Here is a 23,761-nt window from a genome sequence, read left to right as displayed (position 1 = left end):
TTTATTTGCCATAAATTACAATGAAGAGTCACACTCAACTCCACTTGGAACAGACACATTATTAAAATTCTCCTTACATTCACATTCATAATTTAACACAGTAAAAGGAGAAACTATTCTTCACTGAGAGTGGTTTTACTTTCAATATTAACTACAGTTAGTGTACAAACATGCAAGGGTGTAACTTTGGTTTGAGAGGTGGGTGGGGCCAAGGTGTCTTGAGGTGTTCTCTGCCATAAAAATGTTTTCTATTTGAATCCCATTTCCTGTATTTTATAGGCTCCATACATTAAGGGACTATGGTGATAAAAAAAGAAATCCAGGATATAATTAAGTTGGTCATAATGATATAGTAGGCCAGTAGACTCTTGACTGGAATATCTTATCTCTTATCTCAGAGGCCTCTTTAAAAGACAGTTTCAGAATTGTGAAAGTTTTATTCTATTTGTGAAAATACAATTAAATTTTTTTTTTTCATATGTTCACCATTTTAGACCATGCAGGAATAGATGGAAAAACAGTAATCATTCATGGAGGTGACGCCATGCGGTCAAATAATAATAAAAAATAAATTAATAAATAACAAATTTGAAAGTGAGGGGGACATGTCCCCCCCTGTCCCCAGTGGAAATTACGCCCCAACACGTGTACTCTCATGTAAAGTTGTAGTGTAGGACTTTTCAATTACATTATTAGCCTATTCAGTCATTTTATCAAACATAATTATCATTGTTGTCCGTTGTCCAAGGGAATAGGCTTGGTTTTAACTTTCTTGTAACATTAATCATGAAAATGTCATGTGCAAAATTTAAACATTTATTTTAGTCTCTTAATAAAATTGAATTCACTGTACATAATATCTTTAAATCAGACCTGGCCAGCATAAAAAATGTACAAGCCAAAGTTAAAATCAAAACCTACATTAACTGAGGTAATAGTGGTCAGGTGATCATGTCATTTTTACCTAAAAGTAAAAAATCATTATGTTATGACTACTATAATTATTGAAGAAACAAGTTACATAACAGGTCATGAACTATGAGTCTGCAGAGAGAGAGAGAGGAGGGGGAGACAAGCAGGCAGGCTCCAGACAGATATCAATAGACAAATGCGTTCAGAGGGACACTCAATCCTGCCAGCAGGATTTGCACTTTGTGTGTGCATGTGTGTTTGTGTGTGACAGAGAAGGAGCGAGTAGAGGAGGGAGAGGAGGAAACACTTTCACAGTGTCTGAAAGTGTTTGCTTTCTGGACCCAACCCTGCAGTGATCACTTGTTGTCTCCTGTGTATTCCACAGCTTCTATTTTAAATGTTCTCATTTATTAGGCTGGAGACAGGTGGCAGGTGCACCACCACTCATGTGAGAAAAAACATACTGGCGATGATGCACACATTCGCACCAGAGAAGAAGGAAACAACCAGCATGCTGAACACAATACTGTCATTGGAAAGTGTGACTGCCTTGCTGACACATGTTGGCATGGTGCATTAGTTAACCACCATAACCTCAGTCATTAAATCTTGTGAGTGCGGTAAGTCAAAATGGAAAGGATATGAAGTATAGACGCACAAGAACTGTGATGCAAGTAAGTTGTCAGGTGATGGCAGTTCACTGACAGGGCATGTAAACTGGGCCAGTGCATCTGGTAGTGTCAATCTGTGGTGGATAATGTCAGTGGTCTTCATCTGTGTAAGGCTTGGAAAATGCAGAGCAGCGGGTCAGCAAACTGCACATATCCTATACACACAGACTAGAGGAAGAGAGTATCTACTTACAGTCTTAGAGGAAAACCCTATACGAAACTTGAGAAGCAAAAGACAAATATACACTCACTGGCCACATTATTAGGAACACTTGTGTAATCTAATGCAATACAATACAACAGCTCTGCCATATATTATACTTTTGAGTAGTTTATACATTTTCGGTTTCTGTTGACATTGTGTGAAAGGTGATAATTCCTTATGTTTATTATTGAAGTGTAGTGGGTGTTGCTGGTGTACTGAGGTGCATTATATTGAATGGTGTGCCTAATATTTTTCCACCCTCATGTATGTAAATGGTTTGGACAAAATACTAGGAACACCATTCAATGTAAAATGGACTCCAGTCCACCATCACTACCCAGTACAACCTCAATAATAAACATTAAGTGGAATTCTAACAATGTCTATAAAAACTGAAAATGCATAAGCTTCTGAAATGTAGAATTTATGGCCGAGTGATTTGCTGGGTTGCATTAGATTTCACAGGTGTTCCTAATAAAGTGGGTGGTGAGTATATTTTCATTCACTATATTATCATATTTGTTCAACTCACACAAGCAAAATGCACCAGAGTGATGATTTTACCACAAAATACTGGAGTTCATTTGATCAGTTGTGAACTTGTTTTCTTGATTACATGGTCACTCTAAGTTCAGACGTCACTTGAGCAGCATTGTTCAGCCAGAACAAAAGAGCAATGATTGCAAACTTCTCTCAAGTGCAGCTTTCATTTAGTGACGTAGATCAGCACCCAGGCATTTGCAAAGGTCAGCTCAGTGCAGAGAAAGAACAACACCAATGTGAGCGACAACATCTACATGGATTATTTGGAGAAACACGCTGTCCTTGGAGCTTGTTCAAGGAACAGTGAGTGGGTTCGTTACTTTCTACTCAGTCAGTCTGAGAAGACAATGGCTCCTCTTTGTCTCAGAGGACAAAGCGAGGTCATACTCTGTTCCCTCAGACAACCTTCCCTTGTCACATTTGGACTGTATGCATCATGGTGGGTTATGTCACAAGAGCTCCACAACAAGACCATCTTAGAAAAAACACTGGCATACTTCTCCTCCTGTAGGCCAGATCTGCCCAGTTTAGGACATGCTTCTGTGAGTTACGCAACAACTAATCAAGATTAATCACTATGCTTTCTATAAGGCCAGAAGCTTGTTGATCTCCCTTCATTTGAATGATGTGTGAGACTAATCCAGTATTCTAGTATTCATGTGTAAACAATTGAAATCGTCCATCAACATGTTGGGTAATTTGGTGACAATAACAATGGCTTGAGGCATCCAACAGCAGTACTCCAACAGCAGTGAATGCAGGGAGACCTTTTGATGCTTTAGTGGAGAGAGACTTGGGAATATTTGGCAGTACTGTGCTTAGGCCACTGAAACCAAGTCGCGGGTCCGTATTATTGACTGTCTTCCCACTGAAACTGACTCACCAGCCAGTATTATTGACCATCCTGAAAACTTGAAACGGTAATTGGTTTTTAGTTTTGGTTTTCTATTACAACCCATGAGTCAGTTTGAGAGGGAGCAGAGCCAATAATGCTGAGCTGTGAAGGTTTGATCTGACAGAAGGGCAGTCAATGATACTGCCACGTGAGGCAGTTTGGTGGGAAGTCATAGATGCTGACCTATGATTGAGTTTCCTTGATAAGTGGGGCACTCTATATTTGCCTATTGGTGGTAGGTCAGTGTTCCATAAATGTGGCATATTTCCTCTCAGGCAAATATGGAGTACCAGGTGTTAAGTCCATCTTTGATAGCACTTTGGATCATGGTGCTACAACAGTTATTCTTAGTTTGGACATAATTAATCATAGACATAATCACCACTATGTACGACCTATATGTTTAAAAATGCCATACAACAGTAAAATGAGGGGGAAAAAAATCTTATTTATAAGGTATATCTTTCATCCCCATTCTGTGTAAAGTAGCTTATGAGTATGGTTACAGACTTGTAGCTAATCATTTTCTTTTTTTTATTGTTGGAATGTCTGCCCTTTTATTTCTCTTTCTCAACTCCAGCCTTGACTCTGTGGCAAGTCAGTGCCCAAGAGAGCGATTAGCTGATGAGGAAAGTAGATCCATTATCTGCTAAAAAGCCACATCTATCTCTCAGGAGTTAGTGAAATCCCAAACAGAGTGACTTTGAGAGTGAATATTGCATGTGCATTCATACAGTACATTGGCCATGAATATAACTCAAAATGAATGCGAATGTTGTTTGCTAACACCTTCACCGTAACAGTTTTATAAGATCAGGATGTTGGGCTGTGGCTGTGCTGGAAACATGGGAGACACCAGCCGTTACAAAATCTGTCGGGTAGAAGTCATGGCTGCTCCAGTTATGCAAGCTTTCAAGCAGTGCCAAATCGACTGGGATGTCTGTGGGAGCTGCTTGGAGGTGGAACTGCACTGAAAAGAGTTGTGATTAATTAGAGCAAAAACATCCTCTCCCTACGTCCATCCGGCTTTTTGGACAGCTCTCCACCTGCGGGTTTCACTCAAGCACCAAACTGAATTGGTTCAAAGCTTGACTGGCATCTTCAGACATTCTTTGTAGCTCTCCAAGAGCAGTGGGAACAAAGCCACCAGGAAACCAAATTACAGCGATGGAAACACACAGTGCCAGCCACAATGAAGAGTGAGAGATCTTGCATAACCAACAGCCCAGGATATTACACAGCAACAAATTACATAGCAACAAATGAGAATCCAGAGAGTACATTAGAAAGAAAATAAAAGGGACACAATTAGTTTGTAATCTCTGTCTCTGAATTTATTTTAGGCAAGCAGGGGTGAGTGGAAGTACACAAGAGATGTACAATATAACCACAGCCATCCTTTCAATCACACAAACACAATTAGACTGTCTGAAAACAGGCATACATCACATGTTGCATGGAGGCATTGAAAAAGTCTTGCTTGGAGGACAACATCTCTGCATGCATTCTTGTAGTACTTGTAAAATGCAGCTCTAATATCTTAAATTAAAAATCAGCATATGGAATGATACTCTTACCACCACTTGTTGCTCCTCTCATCAAAGCTAATATGGCATTTGATTGACAGCTGGTAATTGGGATTCTCTGCTTGGAAAAATAAAGAAAACATCAGCATCTATTTTACATTGTATTAAGTGAAATATTACTTTAAATTTGATCACACATTACACATTAAAACACACTTCGAAGTTGTATTGATTTCCAGTGTGTGTTGTTAATGTCACCCAAAGCAAATGACTTATTGTCTCTTAGCACCAAATTGGTAGCTGGAATACAGAGAGGTAGTCAAATTTCTCATTTCTGAGCTAAGGCGGAAGAAAGGGGAATTATTGATGGAAAAGAGCAATGTCTTCTGTCATAGACTTCTTGGTGAACAAGTTGGTTGGGGTTAGGAGTTTACACAACACTTTCTATCAAAGTATTGAGGGTACAGCTTTGTGAGACATTCATATTTCACTGTTCATGAATCCATAAGCATGTAGCTGCCTAACTATGACTCCTGTTATTATCAGTGGAAGCAGCAGTAGTTCTATATCACAGTGTATGGTACTGCATATGGCTTTCTAATTTGTGTATATTTTTTCCATGTATCTGTATCCAGTCCCTGCCACTCTAGTTTGTTTCTTGTACTGCTTTAATACCTAATTTCATTCCTGGAAATCAATGGAGTGTTATCTCAGTGTACCGTATCATTGCTTAATTTTTGCGTTTACTTCACAAGCAAACAAGTTACAGGAACAAGGCGAACTCTGGGCCTCATTTTGCAGGATGTTGTGATTAAGTTCAGACCTCTATCAGGCTGAAACAGCGCAGTCAAATATTTCTTATTACATTTTCCTCAGTTCCCTCCATGTGGTTTTGGTATTTCTCCTCCTTTCCTTTACTTTTGTAAGTGAAAGTGTTTCTGCAGACATTGTGCAGACACAATGCACATCCTTCCGCACACCAGAACATTTTGCACCTTTTTTATCTTTTCCGTCAATCTCCCACATAGTTACTTCTCTGAACCACTTTCTGTGCGTTCATTATCAATGCACTGTTGATTAGCACATCACCACAGAGAGCCAGTTGGCCATTCATTCAGGTTTCAATGGGAATGACGTAAATCCCTGACCTGTTTGGTGTCCCATGGCCTGGACCTGCTCTCTTGGACTGTGGCTCTCTTGCCTCTACACGCCTCGGCTGGCACTGACACAGGTTCGAACAGCTGAGAGACGGCCTGAGCCTCCAAATGTACCGTAGGAGGTCCCTTAAACCTATCCCATTCATGCTGAGGCTCTTCTGGCACGATCTGATGTCTAATGTGACCTAAATATGTAACAAAAGCAGTATTTTGTTATATAATCGCCTATGTTGTGCCAAAGTGCTTCAGCTGGACCTGACAGAAACCTATTGAACCAATTCCTGGCAGTCCCCCCCCCCCCCCCCCCCACCCTCTGTTGTTGCAGTTCTGCATTAGCTTTACATCAGGCTGTTCTTTATATCCCCAAATTAAACTGACATTATAGCCCAGCATCATTCACTACAGGCATCTACCACTTAGATTAAATATTGCTTTCTGTAAGAATGGAGTTGTCCAATTTGAATCAATATATGGGTCATCTCATTTGCAAGAAAAGAGGATGAAGAATGAAGATTGTACAGTAACAGTAACAATATAGATGACACTAGAATAATAGCACTATCAGCTCCCCTCAGGCTGCTGCTGGACTATTTGCATTGTAATGAAAATGTCTGATACCTCTTATCTATTAATAGGTTTATGTCTTTCAAAACCGAAAATGCAAATGCCAAGATAAATATCAAACCACTCGCGTGCTCCTCTGGTGTGGCGGATGGTCAACTTTCTTGCAGAGTTGGTTGAAGCAGTGTGTGTACGTAGATGACGATAGGAACACACTTCCCAGCACAATCACATTTAAAGTGTAAAACACTGCCACCAGCTGCCGAAACCCGGGATCGAACCAGGGACCTTTAGATCTTCAGTCTAACGCTCTCCCAACTGAGCTATTTCGGCTTGTAAAAGGAACTGTTCATAATTAACAATTTATACGTCATTGATAAATTGTTAATGCATGTTATTAATGCACGTGTGTTTGTTTTGTGGCGCTGAAGGTTTTTATTTTGAGTCTGAAACCCCCACGCTACTCGACTTCTGCCTTCTACTGGGTTGTATCATCGTGTATTATTATGTATTACTGCTGTTATTGTCCTCTAACAATGTTTCTTCTGAACATTAATCAATACAGTCAAAAACAAAACAGAAATTGTTTTTAACGTTATAATAAGCATTTATGCATGAATATGTGGACGTTTTGAAGGGTTCACTGTACATTGTCTGTTCTGCATAATGTGGGTGGTCTACCACTACTGGAGGTATTTTGTGCTGGGTTAGGGTTAGGGTTAACCTAACCCTATTTTTTGTTTTTTAAGTTCATAATGCAGTAGAGTAGGCTACCATTTCATGTAACCTATTTATTATCAGAGCGTACGGCTTTTTACAACGACAACAAGTGCAATTATTTTATTTCCCAGACTTCCTTTCGGTTTTACATCTGTCCTTTCTTATTTGTAACAACCTCAGTTCATCATGTCATTTAAATCAGATTACAAATAAAAGCGAGCCGTTCACTGCCGAAACCCGGGATCGAACCAGGGACCTTTAGATCTTCAGTCTAACGCTCTCCCAACTGAGCTATTTCGGCTGGTGAAAGAAGTATTGTTTCCTTTGTAATTGTCGTTGTGTCCACCAGAGGTCGATCTGGCCTAGGATGTCATGAGCACAGGAATTCAAAGAAAATGTTACTTACTTGCTCAAAGTCTACAAAATGCTTAGTATTTGAATCTGGTGTCTAAAAAGCTGTTTCCTAAACCAGAAGGAGAAAAAAGTCGAATTTGTGTGAATACATGGTACTTCATGGTACTTTAATGGCAGTACAATAAACTGACAGTACTGTCACTGTGTAGTAGCTAAACTCCTTAAATGATTTATAACAAAACAGACATGAATTCATGTAATCCAAAATCCACACATGTGCATTATTTTACTGCTGTTTCATGTTTCTTGAGGAGTGTAGTGGTTTAACAGTCTCTGAACAAAACAGTGTTCAGTGCAGTGCACACAAAGTCAGATATGATGTTGAAATCGGAGCTGAGTTCAATCTGGGCTCCAAAGTTTCATTCTACTGGACCTTATGGCTTTAAATAGTACTGACAGAGTTTTGAAGTGAGATTTTGGTGTGAACCACCTGTCCATCATTGATATGATACTCACCAGCATCATTGCAGAGCTACTGGGACAGTAACAACACTTTACACAGCTACAGCTTTATAATGGAGTCCAATAGGTCAAGAAACAAAAGCATTGGTTTTAAACAGGTCTGTACATCTAACTGTACTATTTGTGAGTGAAAATGAAGATGAAGATCAACTATTGCTCAAAAAAACTAAGCTCTTGGCATCTATGTCATTAAGCAGAGCTGCTTCAACTCTGACCTTGGGCTGTACTTTTGCAAGTTAGGCTGTTCAAGTCATTAAGTTGAAATCACAGGGTGTTGACCGGCTGGGGAGCGACAGTGGCAGAAACTGGATAGAATGAGCCCAGATGGTGCCAGACAGCAAGGGAGCAGGGAGTCCATGATGGAAGAGGTCAGTGATGACGCTTGAGCCATTACAGCGTTTATGGCAGATGTTGAACATGTTGCTGAAAGACCCTATTTACATTTTTTTTTTAACAGTGATATAGTTTCATAATGTCTAGATTCACTCCAACGATGTATGATTGCTTAGAAGAGTTCTGAGTGTTCATATCAGCAGCAGGATCTGCCCAGTGTCCCTTCAGCTAATGCATCATCATATGAGCCTCTAACATATGTATTATACATAATCATCATGCTGTTTGCCTCACAGCAGGGTTACCCACTTGTTTTCAGTACCACATGTACCCTTTTGTAGTTCAGTTTAAAATATGATCTGTCACTGGTGCAGACACAAAGTAAGCAATGAAAAGAGCACATACAGTCTAAGTATCTTCTTGTTGTACATTATAAATACAGTATCAGTCAACAGTTTGGACACACATTCCCATTCACAAATTGTGATTTTTGGTGTCATTGGATATTCAGTGTACCATGAGATCTGATGCTGTTACATAAATAACAGTCATTGTTCATATCCATCTTGACTGAATATTCAATTTGCATGTAAGACAAGAAACAAATCTTGGCAACAGCATGTCAAGATGTTAACATTTGAGTAGAGGTTACTCTGGGTTGCCATCGATCTGTATTTGAATGTTTTCTTATCTCAGGTCGTGACTAACTTCAGGACATCGGAGTGTTTTAACAGGAGCACTGAGTTGTGAGTTGTGAATTGTGAATGCTTGCCTGAGAGAGCCCCAATCTTGAAGCATTTTTTTTGCTTTGTGCATCAATTCCTTAAATTCACCATGAAATCAGCTTTTTACAACATGTACCTTACATGCACTCTTTCACCACTTGATTTTTCTCAAAATGATTGTGACAGGATGCTGGCTCCACAACTCCATCAAGAAGACTGACTCTGCACATGTGTCCTTACAACTTAATGCTTACATTATTATTTTTTCATTCCAATCTCCACTCTGACATGTTTGTTTGTTTCTTTGTTTTTTGTAGAAATGGTCTTCATGTTGTGGAACAATGCAACATGGAGATGTTTTAAATGTCTTCATGTCTTGCTGAGGGCAATTAATCCTATAAAGTGTTTTTTTCTTTCATAACAGCTAGTGTCACATTTGAATAATTTGAACAATCATTTATTGTGGATACAGTTTTAAGTTTTGACCAACTTGAATAAACTTGGGGAAAAACTATATGGCATATGGAAGAATAATAGATTTAGCCCATTTAAAACAACAGTAAAGAATGTATGATTATAAGTTTCAGAATGGTGTTTGCTCACCTACATTTCTAGCCTAGCCTGTAATTTATCAAATGCATTGACCCATGTATTTTTTCTGCTGGTCATGATCTCATGATGATAAGTTTTGTAGTGATGCCAAATCTCAGGATCGAACCAGCGACCTTTAGATTTTCAGCCTCCACCTATAAAGTGTTTTAGCTGTGACTGAAATTTCAATGCAATGTGGCATCATGACTGCAGAGGTCCATATTGAGTTGTAGCAAACATATAACTGCACTAAAATTCATGTCTCAATCTAAATGACTATGACTACTGATTATTTTTAACAAGACTTTGTTTGGGATGTACATTTCATTTAAATCTTGCCAAAACAACACAAAATATCATTAAAAGTAGTAGCATTGACCTGATTGTTCTGGCTAAGTTTAAGTGCAGCTGATTTATTGCCCTGCAGGCTTCATCCCACATGAATGACCTTCTTTTTCCTATACTGCAGAGGTCTATAGCGCCTCCCTGCCACGCAACGCACAAAACCCACACAAAGTCTTGGCATGCTGGCAGCTTTTGAACAAGTGTGTACAGTATAGCTCAGTGGGAGGAGCATGACTTGAACACTGCCAGGTACAGTAGGTGCTCAGCGCCTACTGAGGGCACCCACTGAACATGGATGCAGCCACTGAACCAGTTAAGGATGGCATCCTGACAGAAAGCATGTAGTCAGCACAGCCATGAAGTTGGCAAAATGATGCTAAAACTAACAGATAGCAAATAGCACCACCCACTCACTATATTATTAGCTGCTTTGTGATTGTTATAAGTGAACACATACACAGACTCAGTTTATCATTTGCAAAACACAGGTTGTGCAACACAGACTTCAGCGAATGGAAACATGTTAAATGTTTTTTAGTGTAACTATAAAATGTTAAACACAAGTGTATGATTGTGTCCACGTGGACTCTTTAGCTCAGTAGTATATCTGTGTGTGTCCCCTCTGGTACTGAAGGAATAATCACGCGAGTTATATGAACAGAGTTGTACATTGTCCTCATGCTGCTCTCCTCACAGCAAGTTTCCTCTTAAGTCAAATGCATGAAGAGAAGAAATGATTGCAGCTACAAGAGCCCCGGGGGTTTTTAGCTTCTTGTCCTGGGCTTTTTCAGCTAAAATTCTTCTTCGGTGTACTGTTTTTTCAGCATCATGCATGTATAGTATCTCCTTGCAATTCAACAAAGTCATCACAGAGAGTATGCAGAAATTCATATTGTTGTGAGCAAAGAGCAAAGGCAGGAAATATAGACCTCATTTTTTTATTTATTGATAGAATTCAACTTTGAATGGTGATACATTCACATAAAAACAACACCATGGACAAAACTTATAAAGATAGCATATTCTTGGTGTACATACAATATAATATATATATTTTTTATGTGTTTACATTCAGGAACACATTTATCGTGTGTGTGAGAAATTACACAGCCTCTGAAATGAGGCCCGGTTTGAGTAAACCATTAGAGCAGTGAACACACAGGCAGGTAGAACAAAGTCAACAGCAAACATTTGTCCTATTAATAATCCAACCAATCTGTCAGTGCTGGGCTGTAATGACAGTTACTCTCTTGTGTTTGCAGGACACTAAGTTCGAGTTGACCCATGGGACCAGACGTCTGGCTGCTGATGCGAGAGATGAGCCAGCTGCAAGTGAAACACTACCCGAATCAAGACTGTATCTGTACTGTATCGTTCGCATGTAATAAATTTAGATCTGTTCAGTATATACAGCATGTACATTGATGTTATTTCAAAAGACATTTGTATGCTTTTAGCATGCCAAGACTCCATATTGAGCTACAGGAACACCTTAAATATAATGCAATCCAGAACGAAAGACATGTAATAAATACTATTTTCCATGAAGCTTTGAGTATTCGTGTAAGAACAGTGCTTATACAACTCTACAAGATTGCTATTATTAATTAAGTACTTTTGAGACCAAAGTTCATTGATGGACTGGATAACATTATACTGAAAGCTTTTACTGTTTCCATCATCTGTCATCCCAACTAGCTATTTCAGCCAGCTGACTTTACCCATAATGTACACCTGAATCTTAACATAGGTCTTCTTTTCTAAGTAAATACACTGATTTGCTGTCTTGCAGAGACTGAGATGAGAAGATTGATACCACTCTGGTGTGTGAGGGAGGTATCGAGGTACTCATCTAACTTACTGCTAAAAAGCGAGTAAGTGAATTTCTCAAAATGCTGAACTGTTCCTGTCAACAATGTACCTACCTTCTGCCTGCAGTCTATGCAAAACATCAACAAGACATTTCACCATTTGATAGGAATTGGGAAGCAAAAGAGGTGTACTTACACGAAGGAGCTTTGTTTTATATAAACACTGGAACATTTGACCATATAATAACTATTGAAACTAAAGTAAAACTGCATTTAATATTTTACACTAGCCTTTAATTGTCCTCTGACGTGTTCCTCACTTTCTGTCTGTGGACCTACCCTCCTAAACACAGACACATTTACACCTCAACATCATATTTCATCTAACTTACTCATTGTCTTGCTCGTAAATATGTTCCCATTATGTTCAATATAGACAACATACCATCAACCAAACTTTCAGAGCAGAATTAAGGCAGAGATAATATTAAATACATTCAAAGAGACTTTAGGTTACTATATTTATATGTTTGAAATGTATCAACATTTTTTAAAGCTGCCTCGGAGCATTTGAGTGGGTGGCAGATCAGATCATCTGCTGGCTAAATGCATTCTTGGAGCAGTTACGTAAGCACCACTATGAGGATGCTCAATCATACAACTCCACATGTAAACAGACCTCAATTTTTGACAAAGTGCAAATTATATACACTCGTGTGTTTGTTGTTGTATGATTTTCCCCAGCTGCAGAGCCTGTGTGCACTACAGTGACAACAGCATCCTGCTTCCACTGCTGCCTGAGGTGAATGTTTGCTGTGGATAACATGGGCTTTCCTGCTGGTGGTTACATTAAAACATCTCCCAGAGGTGGAAATGTGTTTTTCAGATTTCTTACACTTGCTTCACACTCGAGTGAACACACCTGTGACTCTATTCTAGTTTTTAATTGTACTAGTCCATGAGTGTCAGTCTCACAGGGCCTCTGCCAGGCAGCGGTCAGTACCTTCGCTTGCTTCCAGCCGCACCTGCCGGCTGGTTTTTCTGTTCTCCACCCATGAGTTGTGTATGACGGTGCCCCCCGGTGAAGGGTCTACCTGAAGCAAGGACACCACCCTCTTCTTAACCTTGGCACGGAGGGCACGGCGCAACTTCTGTCGTGTGAAGGCGTAGAGCAAAGGGTGGGAGACTGTGGTGCCATAGGCAAGGGCTAGGAACCAGAGGCGCAGACTGACCAGAGAGTCACTGGGGCCTATACCCAGGATTAGCACATTGGTCACAGAGAGGGGGGCCCAACAGCCAAGGAAGGTGGTGATTATGATGAGTGACATCCTGAACACCCGCCGCTGGCGCTCTCGCCGATCACGGTGTCGCCGCACCGCTCGCCGCAGGGCAATGATAGCTGAGACAGAGGCTTGAACACCCATGGTGGCTGGCATAAGGGTGGCAGCACCTGTGTCAGAGGTGACCAGTGGGGCAGGGGAGGACAGGGCCGGGGGAGAAATAGCTGTGGGAGTGGGAGAGGGAGAAGGGATGAGGGGAGGGTGGCTGAGCTGTTTGGTGCTATCTGTGGTGCACTGCTCCCCTCCTGCCCCGCCACCATCAACTGCCTTCCTTTTTTTCTGTCTCTTGTGGTGCCCCCTGCAGGTGGGACCCCTGAAGTGCTGGCTCTTCTTCATGTGGGAGCCGATGCGGATGTTCAAAGCTCTCAGTATTCTGGAGTACGTGAACAGCATGACTGCCACAGTGGTGAAGAAAATGGGCACCTGCAGAATAAGGTGGTAATACATGACCAGGCCTGTGTGAAAGCCCTGGCCGCCAACACACAGCACTGTCCTATTACGCCACGCTGGCACCACTGTGGCCCTGATGCCATGGGAGGACAAAGACACAGGTGTCACATCCCCTCTTTCCTCTGCTCCTTCTCCACTGGACAACTGCACCTCCAAGAATGGGATAAAAAACACAGCTATCGAGGTGACCCACACAGCAGCCAGGAGCAGTGCTGCTCTGCGTGTTGTCAGAAGCCTGTTTGCCGGCCGGACTGAAATGTCGTATCGGTCCAAGCTAATGACCAGAATGTTGATGGCCGTGGCGATGCTGGCAAAGGTGACACAGGCCTCGTGGAGGCAGCAGAGCAGGGCTAGGTTTGGTCCCGGAGGCAGCAACACAACCACCAGAGTCAGGGGCAAACACAGCACACACACCGCCACATCCAGTACATGCAGATTGACAGTCACCATGTTGCTCACTGAGTCCACTAAATTGGATTGAGAGCAGTAGAGTACCAGCACTGTCAGGTTGCTGCTGAAACCCAACACCAGCTCCAGCATGAGGAAGGCAGTGAGGGACACCTGGAAGCCCAGTGAGTATGGAATGTACCATGATGCGGGGTTGCTGGACAAGCCCCCTTCTCCTTGTTCCTGAAGGACTCCTGTTCCCTCCAGGCCAGCCCAGTCGGTGGTGGCTGGGCCCAAGGTGTAGCTGTCAGTCTCCATGACGACCTTTCAGTCCTAATATATTGTATCTGTCACACCGTTGATGAGCTCCCATGATGCACCAGGCTGAGTCTCCATGATGCAGGGATGAATAACAGCTTGGTGACAGCACTGGGGAGACGGGAACACAATGCAGACAGATGAGAAATGAAGTGTAGAGGAGAAAATCAAAACACATTATTCTCTCTCATAGCATGTCACACATCTCAACATAACTTTGGATAGAAAAGTCATAACAAACAGATCATAGCTCATGTTTGCCAGAGGAAGAAAAACCTCTGATCTATCTATCTATCTATCTATCTATCTATCTATCTATCTATCTATCTATCTATACATCTATCTATACATCTACACATCTACACGTACAGATTGAACAGATGCTGCATTATGCATAAGTCCAGCCTTCAATCTGTCTCCTACTGTATCAGTGTCTGATTACCATTTTGGCTCAGCCACAGCCTGAGAGCTGCACATAAGCTGTCAGAACTGCAGGCTACCACAATAGGCCATCACTAATTTGTACTGGAGCTCAGGGAAATGAGCAAATTGAATGAAGCTAAGTAATCAGGCAATCAACTGCCCTCTCAGTGCATCAGTAAAAACAACACATTCAGCAACTTGTGCAAAATGGGTTATGATCTCTGCTCTGCCAGCTGCAGCAGACCACATGATTTTGTCAGCATACCTCTACTGCTAAATGAGCATATTTATCAGTTGTTGCAAGATTACTCAAGTTATTTCACTTTAGCATTAGTGTCATATCTGAAGAGTTAATTAACCAAAATAGCCAATATAAATAGCTCATGTAAATATGCATTAAATAGCCTATAATGTAACTTTCAGGGAGATAAATGTGATTAGACTAGAAACACATAACAACAAATTGGCAAATTAACTATAATTGATACTACTTTCATATCTGTGTGTCAAGTACACAACTACAGTGAGCACAAACTTGGCATAAAGACAGGAAACGAGGGGAACAGCTACCTGAATTGGCTCTGTCTAAACTTCAATAACACATCCACCTGCACCTCTAAAGCCTGTTAATTAACACAGTGTATCTAGTTTGTTGAATCCAAACAGAAATGAAAAAATGGCAATTTGTGGAGTTACATGGTGCCAAACCTACAATGAAAACAACATACACACTTGTTGTTTTAGCCATGCTAGCAGCATGTGGATTACCTACATAACTAAATGACACATCAGTATTGACTGTATTTTGTATTTATTGCCTATATAAGCATGCTAATACACTAAACTAAGATACTGGAAATACAGTAATGAACATTATATCTGCTTATGGCATTGCCATTGTGAGCATGTTAATGTGTTGACATTAGCTTTTAGCTCTATGCACCACTGTGCTTAGTTGCAGCCTCACAGAGCCTCTAATGTTTCTGTAGTCTGTTAGACTTGTTTACCAAATGAGATGACATTATTACTGAGCTTTAATCGAAGCTTGATAAGCGCAGTTTCAGGAGCGGGAACACACACCAATTACACCCCTTCCGGCTCCTATATAAACAGACCTAACATCTTCCCCCTCGTTCACTCTTGCTTTCGAGTTTCCCTCCCCCCCGCCCTGTCTTCTGTTCTTCTCTCCTCTCTCAGAGGTTCCTAGGGGTTCGTCACTGCCCGGGCGCAGCGGTGGATCCTTCATCCGACCTCCCCACACCGTATCAAGAATTACCGTATCAAGAATCACTCCGCATCAAGAATACACAATTCATTCAAATTCTGTCAATAAATCTGTTAAAACGTATCTCGTTGGTGATGTGTTCCTTGCTCGTGAAAAGTGCTGATTTTGGTGACATTTTTTTAACTTTGGAAAGAACTATGCTAGATGTTTGCCATTGTATCTAGTCTTTTCAGCAAAACTTAGCTTATCGTCACTTGGCTCAATATATTCCCAGACAAAAAGGTGGTATTGCTCTTCTTTGTGAATAAACATACAGTATGTCTCAAAATGTGAAACTATTCCCTTAAAGGAACACCTACCAACTATACACTTGTTGGGATGTACCAGCATATGTAAAAATATTGTGATAATTGACAACAGGTGCAACGGTCTAATGTTTAGAGATTTGGACCTTGAATTTAATCTACTGCATCAAGTTAAAGCTATTCACATACAATTTGTGAGAGTTATTTCTGTGTTTTTAGTTCAAACGGTTTTCCTGTTGTGTTGAGAAGAAACACTGATGTAAACAGACTGTCACGTGATAATCTGAATAGTTAAAGCAAGAGTTGGAATGAATCACAAGTTCACTTTGTCCAATTTACAAGTAAGCTACTGACAACAATTCAATATCTCCAAATCCGAACAGTGGTTATTTAACACAGCAGCTCACAAGTCACTGATGACAGTAAGCCTATCGATACTCATACACAAATAGACAGTATCTCACTATTGTATTGACAGCTGCAAGGCTGAAGACAGTGTGTATAACACAGTTGCTTGTCATTGATTAGAGGTTGGCTTCTGATGCACATGCGGCAAATCAACTGAATGGCTAAAAAGACTGATTCTCTTCTGCTTAATTTATCAAGAGGTGATCATTTCATCATCAAATCATAAAAAATGTTTGATGATGACAAGTAGAGAGTGCAAAACAACAAACCCACAACAAATCAACTTTCAACTATCACCCTCTGCACAACTTGACTCCAGCAACCAGACATTCGGTTGAGTGATGGACTCATTTTCTCCCCGTTTCTGTTGCCATGGCAACCTGACTACAAGGGTAGATTAATGAGGGCACAGGTGCTATCGTGTTGAAGTGTGTGACACCAAGCTCTTTGTTGACACCATGCTAGTGACAGTGAGACAGTCATGTAGTGGAGTTACAACATCTCTTAACTACAGAGACACAGAGTTTGAAACATGTTACATTCCCATGGAGAAGACTAAAGGAGCCCAAAAAAAAGACATATAGCCTACTGATGTACTCCCATAGGTCTGTTGAGTTGAGAGTCACAACGTCAACGGGAAAGTGCAATGATAAAACTGTCTGCCACTGATGCATTGAACACTGCTTCTAATAATCCATATTACTATGATGACTGCTTGTCTCTTGGCTTTCATGTGTTCATGTTCTCCCTGGACAGCCAAATGTGGGAGGAAATGGAAATCCCCTAAGATCAGCAGTGCTCTTCTTTAAAACTATTTTCAGTAATATAAGCAAATTGTAGACTCCTTGGAAACAAGAGAGAAGTTGCTATGACGTTGTCTAAGCTAGTGAGAGAGGACCTTTGGATTTGTGGGTTAGTTTAAAACTGTAAAAGCAGTGAGATACCACTTGGCTATATAAGAAGAAATGGTAGGACTCACACTTGGGGAATGCAAGAGTGGAAGAAAACAGGGGGCCTGAAAAAAGAAAAAGAAAAAACAGCGAGTGAAGAATTGATGGTGTGCATGAGCGCAGGCCTGCAGCCACTTCCAGCTGGTCCGGTCGTGAGCAGACTGTCTGATTTCCACCTGATTTCCACATTCTTGTTTAAAAGAGGGCATGCATCACCTGGAAGCTGGAAATGAACAGAGAGCTGAGACAGATTACAGAAGGGAGTGAGGGAAGGAAGTAGAAAAGAAGGGGCGAGCCAGCAGCACTGGTAAACAAGATGTCCCAGGGAGCAGAGGTGGCAGCTTTTTTTTTTCTTTTTTTTTCCACTATATAGTCTTACATCAGCCTTCCCCTCTCCACTGCCGGTTTCCTGGTTTCCTCCACTTCCCATAAGACTGCCTCATGATTGCCTGAGTGAATAGCTACATGATGGCTGCACAGGTTAGATGCTTAGCGCTCAAAGGATGTGCAGATATTGCCAGTCTTAAAATTGCAGCAGAAAAGCAATCTGGTCACTGAATGGCACAGCAGCTGAGTATTGAGCTCTGTGATACATGTGTAATATAGGGATTAATATTCATGGGAAATTCTGTTTTTTGTGTGTTTTTTGTAAGGACAGATTTTCTATTTGAAACAATCCCGATTTTCTTAATGTACTGATGTTAAACTTATCTTGCAAGTTAAAGGTTGAATGACATTGATGTGAAGCACAAGTGTGAAAAATCAATATGACCCTGTTTTGACCCAAAGTGCCACATGTGTGACCCTAGAGAGACCTGTACTGTGTCACACTGTCTCTTTATCAACAAGTTGGTTATCAAGCACACACCCTTCCTTGAAAAACCTTAAGTGAAGTCAGGGTTGGGTAAGGTTAGGTCTTGTGAGGCACTGTTCATTTCTAAATCTACAACCTTGTCATAAAGCACAACCACCATTCTTGATAATTGGCTGAGAGTCAGAGGCAGGCGAGTGTGAAACCAGGTGCATTTCTTAAGATGGCTTCCTAATTAAGTCACCTTCGAGTGGAGGCTGCTCACTGGGGAGTGCTCCAGGTGTGTGTGTGTGTGTGTGTGTGTGTGTGTGTGTTTTTGAGCTTTGCAGAAGGCAATAATCTCACTTAGACCCTGATATACTGAGGACCAGAAAAAGGTCACATGAAGGTGATGCATTTAATCAGTGGTGGCACTACCTCAGCAACACCTTCTCCCTTTACCCTCTGACAGTGTAATTAGGTTGAATGTGAGAGCTGCAGTATAACAGAATTTTAAAGAAAACTGAATATCTGCTGATGGTGGAAAGAACCAAGGAGCCGAATGCTTTTGTGAGCATGTTAAAACCAGGATCTCTTTCTAGCCAAAAACAAGATGCAGTCAAATACAGCATGTTAATTAGTGAGTTTTAGAGGTGATGGTTGGTGGGATGGGATTTTGTCATATTTGGACAAAACCACACTTGGTGTTTCCACCTATTTCTATTCTTTAAGCTAAGCTAAGCAATTACTGTTGGTAGTTTCATTTACTGTACAGACTTGAATGTGGTATTGATCTTCTCGTCTAACTTTAACAACAAAGCAAAAATATCAAAATATGCTGTTAAAAAATGTAAGTCAGAATTCAATTTAAACTACTCTGGATTTTCTGTATCCTCAAAATGATATGCCTCAAAAGCCCTTAATATTACTTGTACCACTTTCACTTTGATGTGAAAGGATATTTTGTTAGTGTTGAGTGTCAGCCTCATCATTATGGTTTACCTTTTCCATTGCTAATAACAACGGCAAAGGAAATCTACTCTGCTGGTTTGGCTACAATTTTACCATCACATTATCTGTGCTATTCTTTCACAAATATGTTCACACACAAAAAGCTGTGCTGTAGTGTTCATTTCTGAATTGATGTTATTTCTGGTCACATCTGCTAACCCTTGATGCCTGATATATTTTTTGAGTGCAAAATACAAAAAGCTACACATAACCATATGCAATATGTAAACAGATTCATTTTATTCCGCACAGCACTTCACATCACATCTGAGCCCTAATCCTTAATCCTTTGTTTTTGATTCATTTGGGAAGAGTATCTATCTTTTGTTTGATCTCATTTTAGCTCAATTTATATGTAAATAATAACAATGTTTAATAAGTTATTTTTTTTCATCTGGCCTGTTTTGTAGCTTTTTGAATCTTGTTTTAATGCCTGGCAGAAAACTGACATTTTTCAGGATATTCAAGTTGTAAATTTAAAGTGAATTTAAAGCTCATCTTGACTCTCATTTTACACCAGACCACATATGGAAACATAACAGTAGCCCCAATAAACAAAAAAGCAACTGAGCCACAAGTCATTCTGGGAAATGTAGGAAAACAACTGTAGCTTGGGAAATGTGCGCACAATAGCAATTCTAATTTAAACACATCACAAAATAACTCCCAAAATAATGTCAGAGACTGATCTGATAATAAAATGGATACATTTGGACTATAATAGCACATCAAAACCTCAGCAGGGGATTGAACTCACAACAGGCACCCTCCATTCAGAGCCAGCGTTTACTCTACACTCTTTCTCCCTCAAGTACAGAAAACTGGAAACGGTGTCACAAGGACTGTATAGCATCTATAATTGAACAGCTATACATCACCATTTCCCAGTAGCAGCAGTAGCAGCAGTAGCAGCAGCAGCAGCAGCGTAAAGATTAAAAAGATAATTGGCGGTGAAGATAATCTTGCTATTCCTGTGAGACAGGCTGATGTAACAGGTTGTCAAAATGAGATATAGTGAGAAGACTGGAATGCAGAAGAAAAGTACATGATTACTGGCGGGGAAATATTTCAGTGCAGGATTTTTATGTGGATGCTTTAGAAAATCTGATTTTTATCAATCACACTAAGAAAACGGATTATTTTGGATATGATACTCCTTCAAATCACGCAATACTGAGTGATCTGTATTTGATTACTATAATCAATGTAATGTCAGTTTTATTTTTTTATGTATTTTGTTACATTTAAGTGATGAGCTATTGTATGTAAAATGCAACTTGTGATCAAGTACAACATTTCATACCTTATTTAATTTTGTTTATTCATTTGCTTTGCTTCCAATATGAGTTTTCGTCCAGTGTCGCTCACTATATGTGGCATTTATTAGGAACGCGGAATCACTTTTATCTATTAAACATGTGTCATCAAATATACTAACAATATGTATTTCTGTTCACAAAGCACATGGCATCAAGGAGTTATAGGAAATTGAAGAAAATCAGTTTTTCACACTTTCTTCAATCTAAAATTATGCAGCAAAGTGCCTGAAAATCTAACCAGATAAAAGGAAGCTGTGTGGAAAGTATGAAGTCAGACGTCATTGTGGTGGCAGGACAGAAAAATATGGATGACCGTGGTGGGTCTTAGATATCAAAAATGATATATTTCTATAATGGGATTACTCTAATCCCATTGGGATTACTCTAATCCCATTATATTACTTTCAGGTGATTTTTGTATGAGATGCTATGAAAGAGAAGACAGTATTCCTCTTCTGGCTTGCGGTAGTCTAAGCGGTCCCCCTTTGTGCCAAAAAGGCAGCTTCAATCATTTGTCGTGACAATGGCACCATGAGGCTTGGCACAGAGCTGTTTCTCACAAGGCATTACTTAGGACAAAGCGGTGCACAAGAATAGAAATGACAGCATTCAAGAGTACACAGAACATGTACTTTGCGTCTATACAATAAACACCCACTGCAGTGTGTGTGTGTGTGTGTGTGTGTGTGCGTGCGTGCGTGAGAGAGAGGGTAAATAGACTCCCTATTGAGACATCAAGCTGTTATTTGAGCTGTCTCTCATGATGGAGACAAAATGTCATGTCAGAGCAAAACACTTGCGGACCACTGCTCATCCTCAGCACAGTCGGCTTGTGAGCGGGAGAAATGCAGTCATACACATCACCACATCCACGCACAAACACACACGCACATAGTTTGTTGTACAGCAGGGCACCCGCTGAGCCTAAGTGTTCCTGCAGCTGTAGGTAATACAGCGAGGACCACAGTCTCATCTGATGCAGCGCTGGAGCATATCAGAGTTTTCTCTGCTAACAGATGTAAAGTAAATATGACCAGAATGGAATCCCCTACTGCATTTAACTGGCAGCTGGTTTTCTGCTTTTAAAATGCTGCTTCCTCAGTACGACAATCCTGTTATAGGGGGAGTCCTGACTTCGACCTACTTCAGTGACATTATGTTTACAATTTCAATGATTAATAATAACAGTTAGGTGTTTTCAATTGCAACGGACCTTCTAAATGTAAAAAATTAGGACTTGTAAACATTTAAAGAAGCAATGACTGCTTTTTTTATACCACTTGGGGTAAGTGGCATATCCATGAAGGCTCTGCTGTGGCAGTCCGTAGTACACCATGCAGAGCAGAGGTGTTAAAACTTCAAATTTGTTGATCTTTGACCTTTTTGAAAACTGACCTTTGTGGGCGCAGCCAATTGCTGTTCCACTGCTTGAACAGAAAGATGGACAAAAAACAAATGATTTATATTGTTTAGTTTCAAGACCTGCACAATAACAAACCAGCCTCACATTATTAAACTAAAAGGTATTTGCTTGGTGAAATATCAACACATACAAAAATCACTGTCTGAAACATAGAAATCTACTGCTAGCAAAATTATAATTGTAGCTATGATGGTGCTGTTTATTAATGTAGCAGGATCACCAGCAAGAGCATAACTTTGGTTTGAGAAGTGGAGGGGGACACAATAAAGCGGGGGATCCTCCCCAAGAAAATTATTTGGGATTTGAATCCCATTTCATGCAATTCTACATATATTTACAGTGACCAATATAAAATCCAAGGAATAATTAAGTTGGTCATCATGCTAAATTCTGCCACAGTAGTACATGAATGGAACATTACTGTGGCTCAATCAACAGATAATGTCATTTATAACTTAAATCACAACAAACATACGAAATTAATCACATAACATGAAACTTCTTTTTGAAAAATCACAGTGTTATTACTTGTAAATAAGAACAGTTTTAATGAATGTGTGTAAGTCTAATGTGTAGTTATCTTTATTATAATTATTTTATTTTATTTATACCTGAGATTTGATAAGCTCTGGTTTTACCATCTCACAATGTCACTCATACATTCATTTTGTAATCTCCTTTTTTATGATCCTTGAAGAAGTCCTTACCTTCATGTATCCCTTCACATTAACCTTTTAAGATTAAAGAAAGGTGGGTCAATTAATCAAACTCTTAATATAACACAGTTCTCTCTGTTTCTCTCTGGCTTCTCAGCCAGGTCTTCATTGAAGCTCTTCTCCACTTCAGAAGAGGCTTCAGGAACAACCACAAAAAGTCATACAAGTGCTTCTTCTTGGTTGAAAAGGCCTCAAATCAACTCATTTCTCAGAAAGGCTGTGGCCTCTGAAGTGGTTGTGCATGGGTACTGGACCTTAAACATGCTCAGCTGCATCATGGTTTAACTGATCTCCAGAGATAATAGAACTTCCTCCAACTTTGCCAATATTTACAGGCCACCCTGATCCAACCTCTCCTTCAGCTGCGTGTCCACTAGGTCCAGCAGCTTAAAGAAGTCAGCTCTGGTGTTGTGAATGAGTGTGTAGCAGCACTTCTAATGAAACAGGTTGGTTGATGGCAGAAGTGGGGCATAGTTATTGGCTGAATATTTAGCTTGGTGATCCTATCCATTTATTATCATTGATCTTTATCTTTAATTCAACTATGTTACTTCTTATCATGTTCATGCCTTTAAAATTATCTAACAGCACATATAACCTACCTGCAACTCGATGCTCCTTCTCCCTGCCCCACCCTTCCTGTCTTCCATAGGTACCTCTGCTTCATCTGATCTCTGATATGAATGCAGAGTTATCCTGTTAAGCCTATGGTATGTGAGTCTAATGTTAAAGTAGACTAGCAGTGAGACAGAATCTACTTTTCATACACTGTTGACGGATACTTGCTGCAGTTAAAGGCGGACTCCATTTCAATTTACATTTAAT

At 40.2% G+C, this 23,761-nt stretch overlaps 1 protein-coding gene and 2 non-coding genes across 3 annotated transcripts; all 3 read right to left on the bottom strand.

The window, feature by feature from the left end:
• Positions 1-6,730: 6,730 nt before the first annotated feature.
• Positions 6,731-6,803, bottom strand: trnaf-gaa (transfer RNA phenylalanine (anticodon GAA)). The gene has a single exon. It is a non-coding gene; the product is annotated as a tRNA-Phe (tRNA).
• A 615-nt stretch (positions 6,804-7,418) lies between these two features.
• On the bottom strand, positions 7,419-7,491 carry trnaf-gaa (transfer RNA phenylalanine (anticodon GAA)). Its single transcript has one exon. It is a non-coding gene; the product is annotated as a tRNA-Phe (tRNA).
• Positions 7,492-12,842: 5,351 nt separating this feature from the next.
• Positions 12,843-14,366, bottom strand: LOC128355840 (G-protein coupled receptor 22-like). The gene has a single exon (XM_053316206.1). It carries the CDS (start codon positions 14,364-14,366, stop codon positions 12,843-12,845), a length of 1,524 nt encoding a protein of 507 aa, XP_053172181.1.
• Positions 14,367-23,761: the final 9,395 nt, after the last annotated feature.

This window comes from Scomber japonicus, chromosome 3 (genome assembly GCF_027409825.1).
Source record: "Scomber japonicus isolate fScoJap1 chromosome 3, fScoJap1.pri, whole genome shotgun sequence".
Classification (NCBI taxonomy): domain Eukaryota; kingdom Metazoa; phylum Chordata; class Actinopteri; order Scombriformes; family Scombridae; genus Scomber; species Scomber japonicus.
The sequence above is the reverse complement of the archived record's forward strand: the minus strand, read 5'-3'. Positions and strand labels throughout refer to the sequence as shown.

Coding starts and splice junctions, on each gene's coding strand:
- LOC128355840 (XM_053316206.1), bottom strand. CDS start 14,366: ATGGAGACTGACAGCTACACCTTGGGCCCAGCCACCACCGACTGGGCT.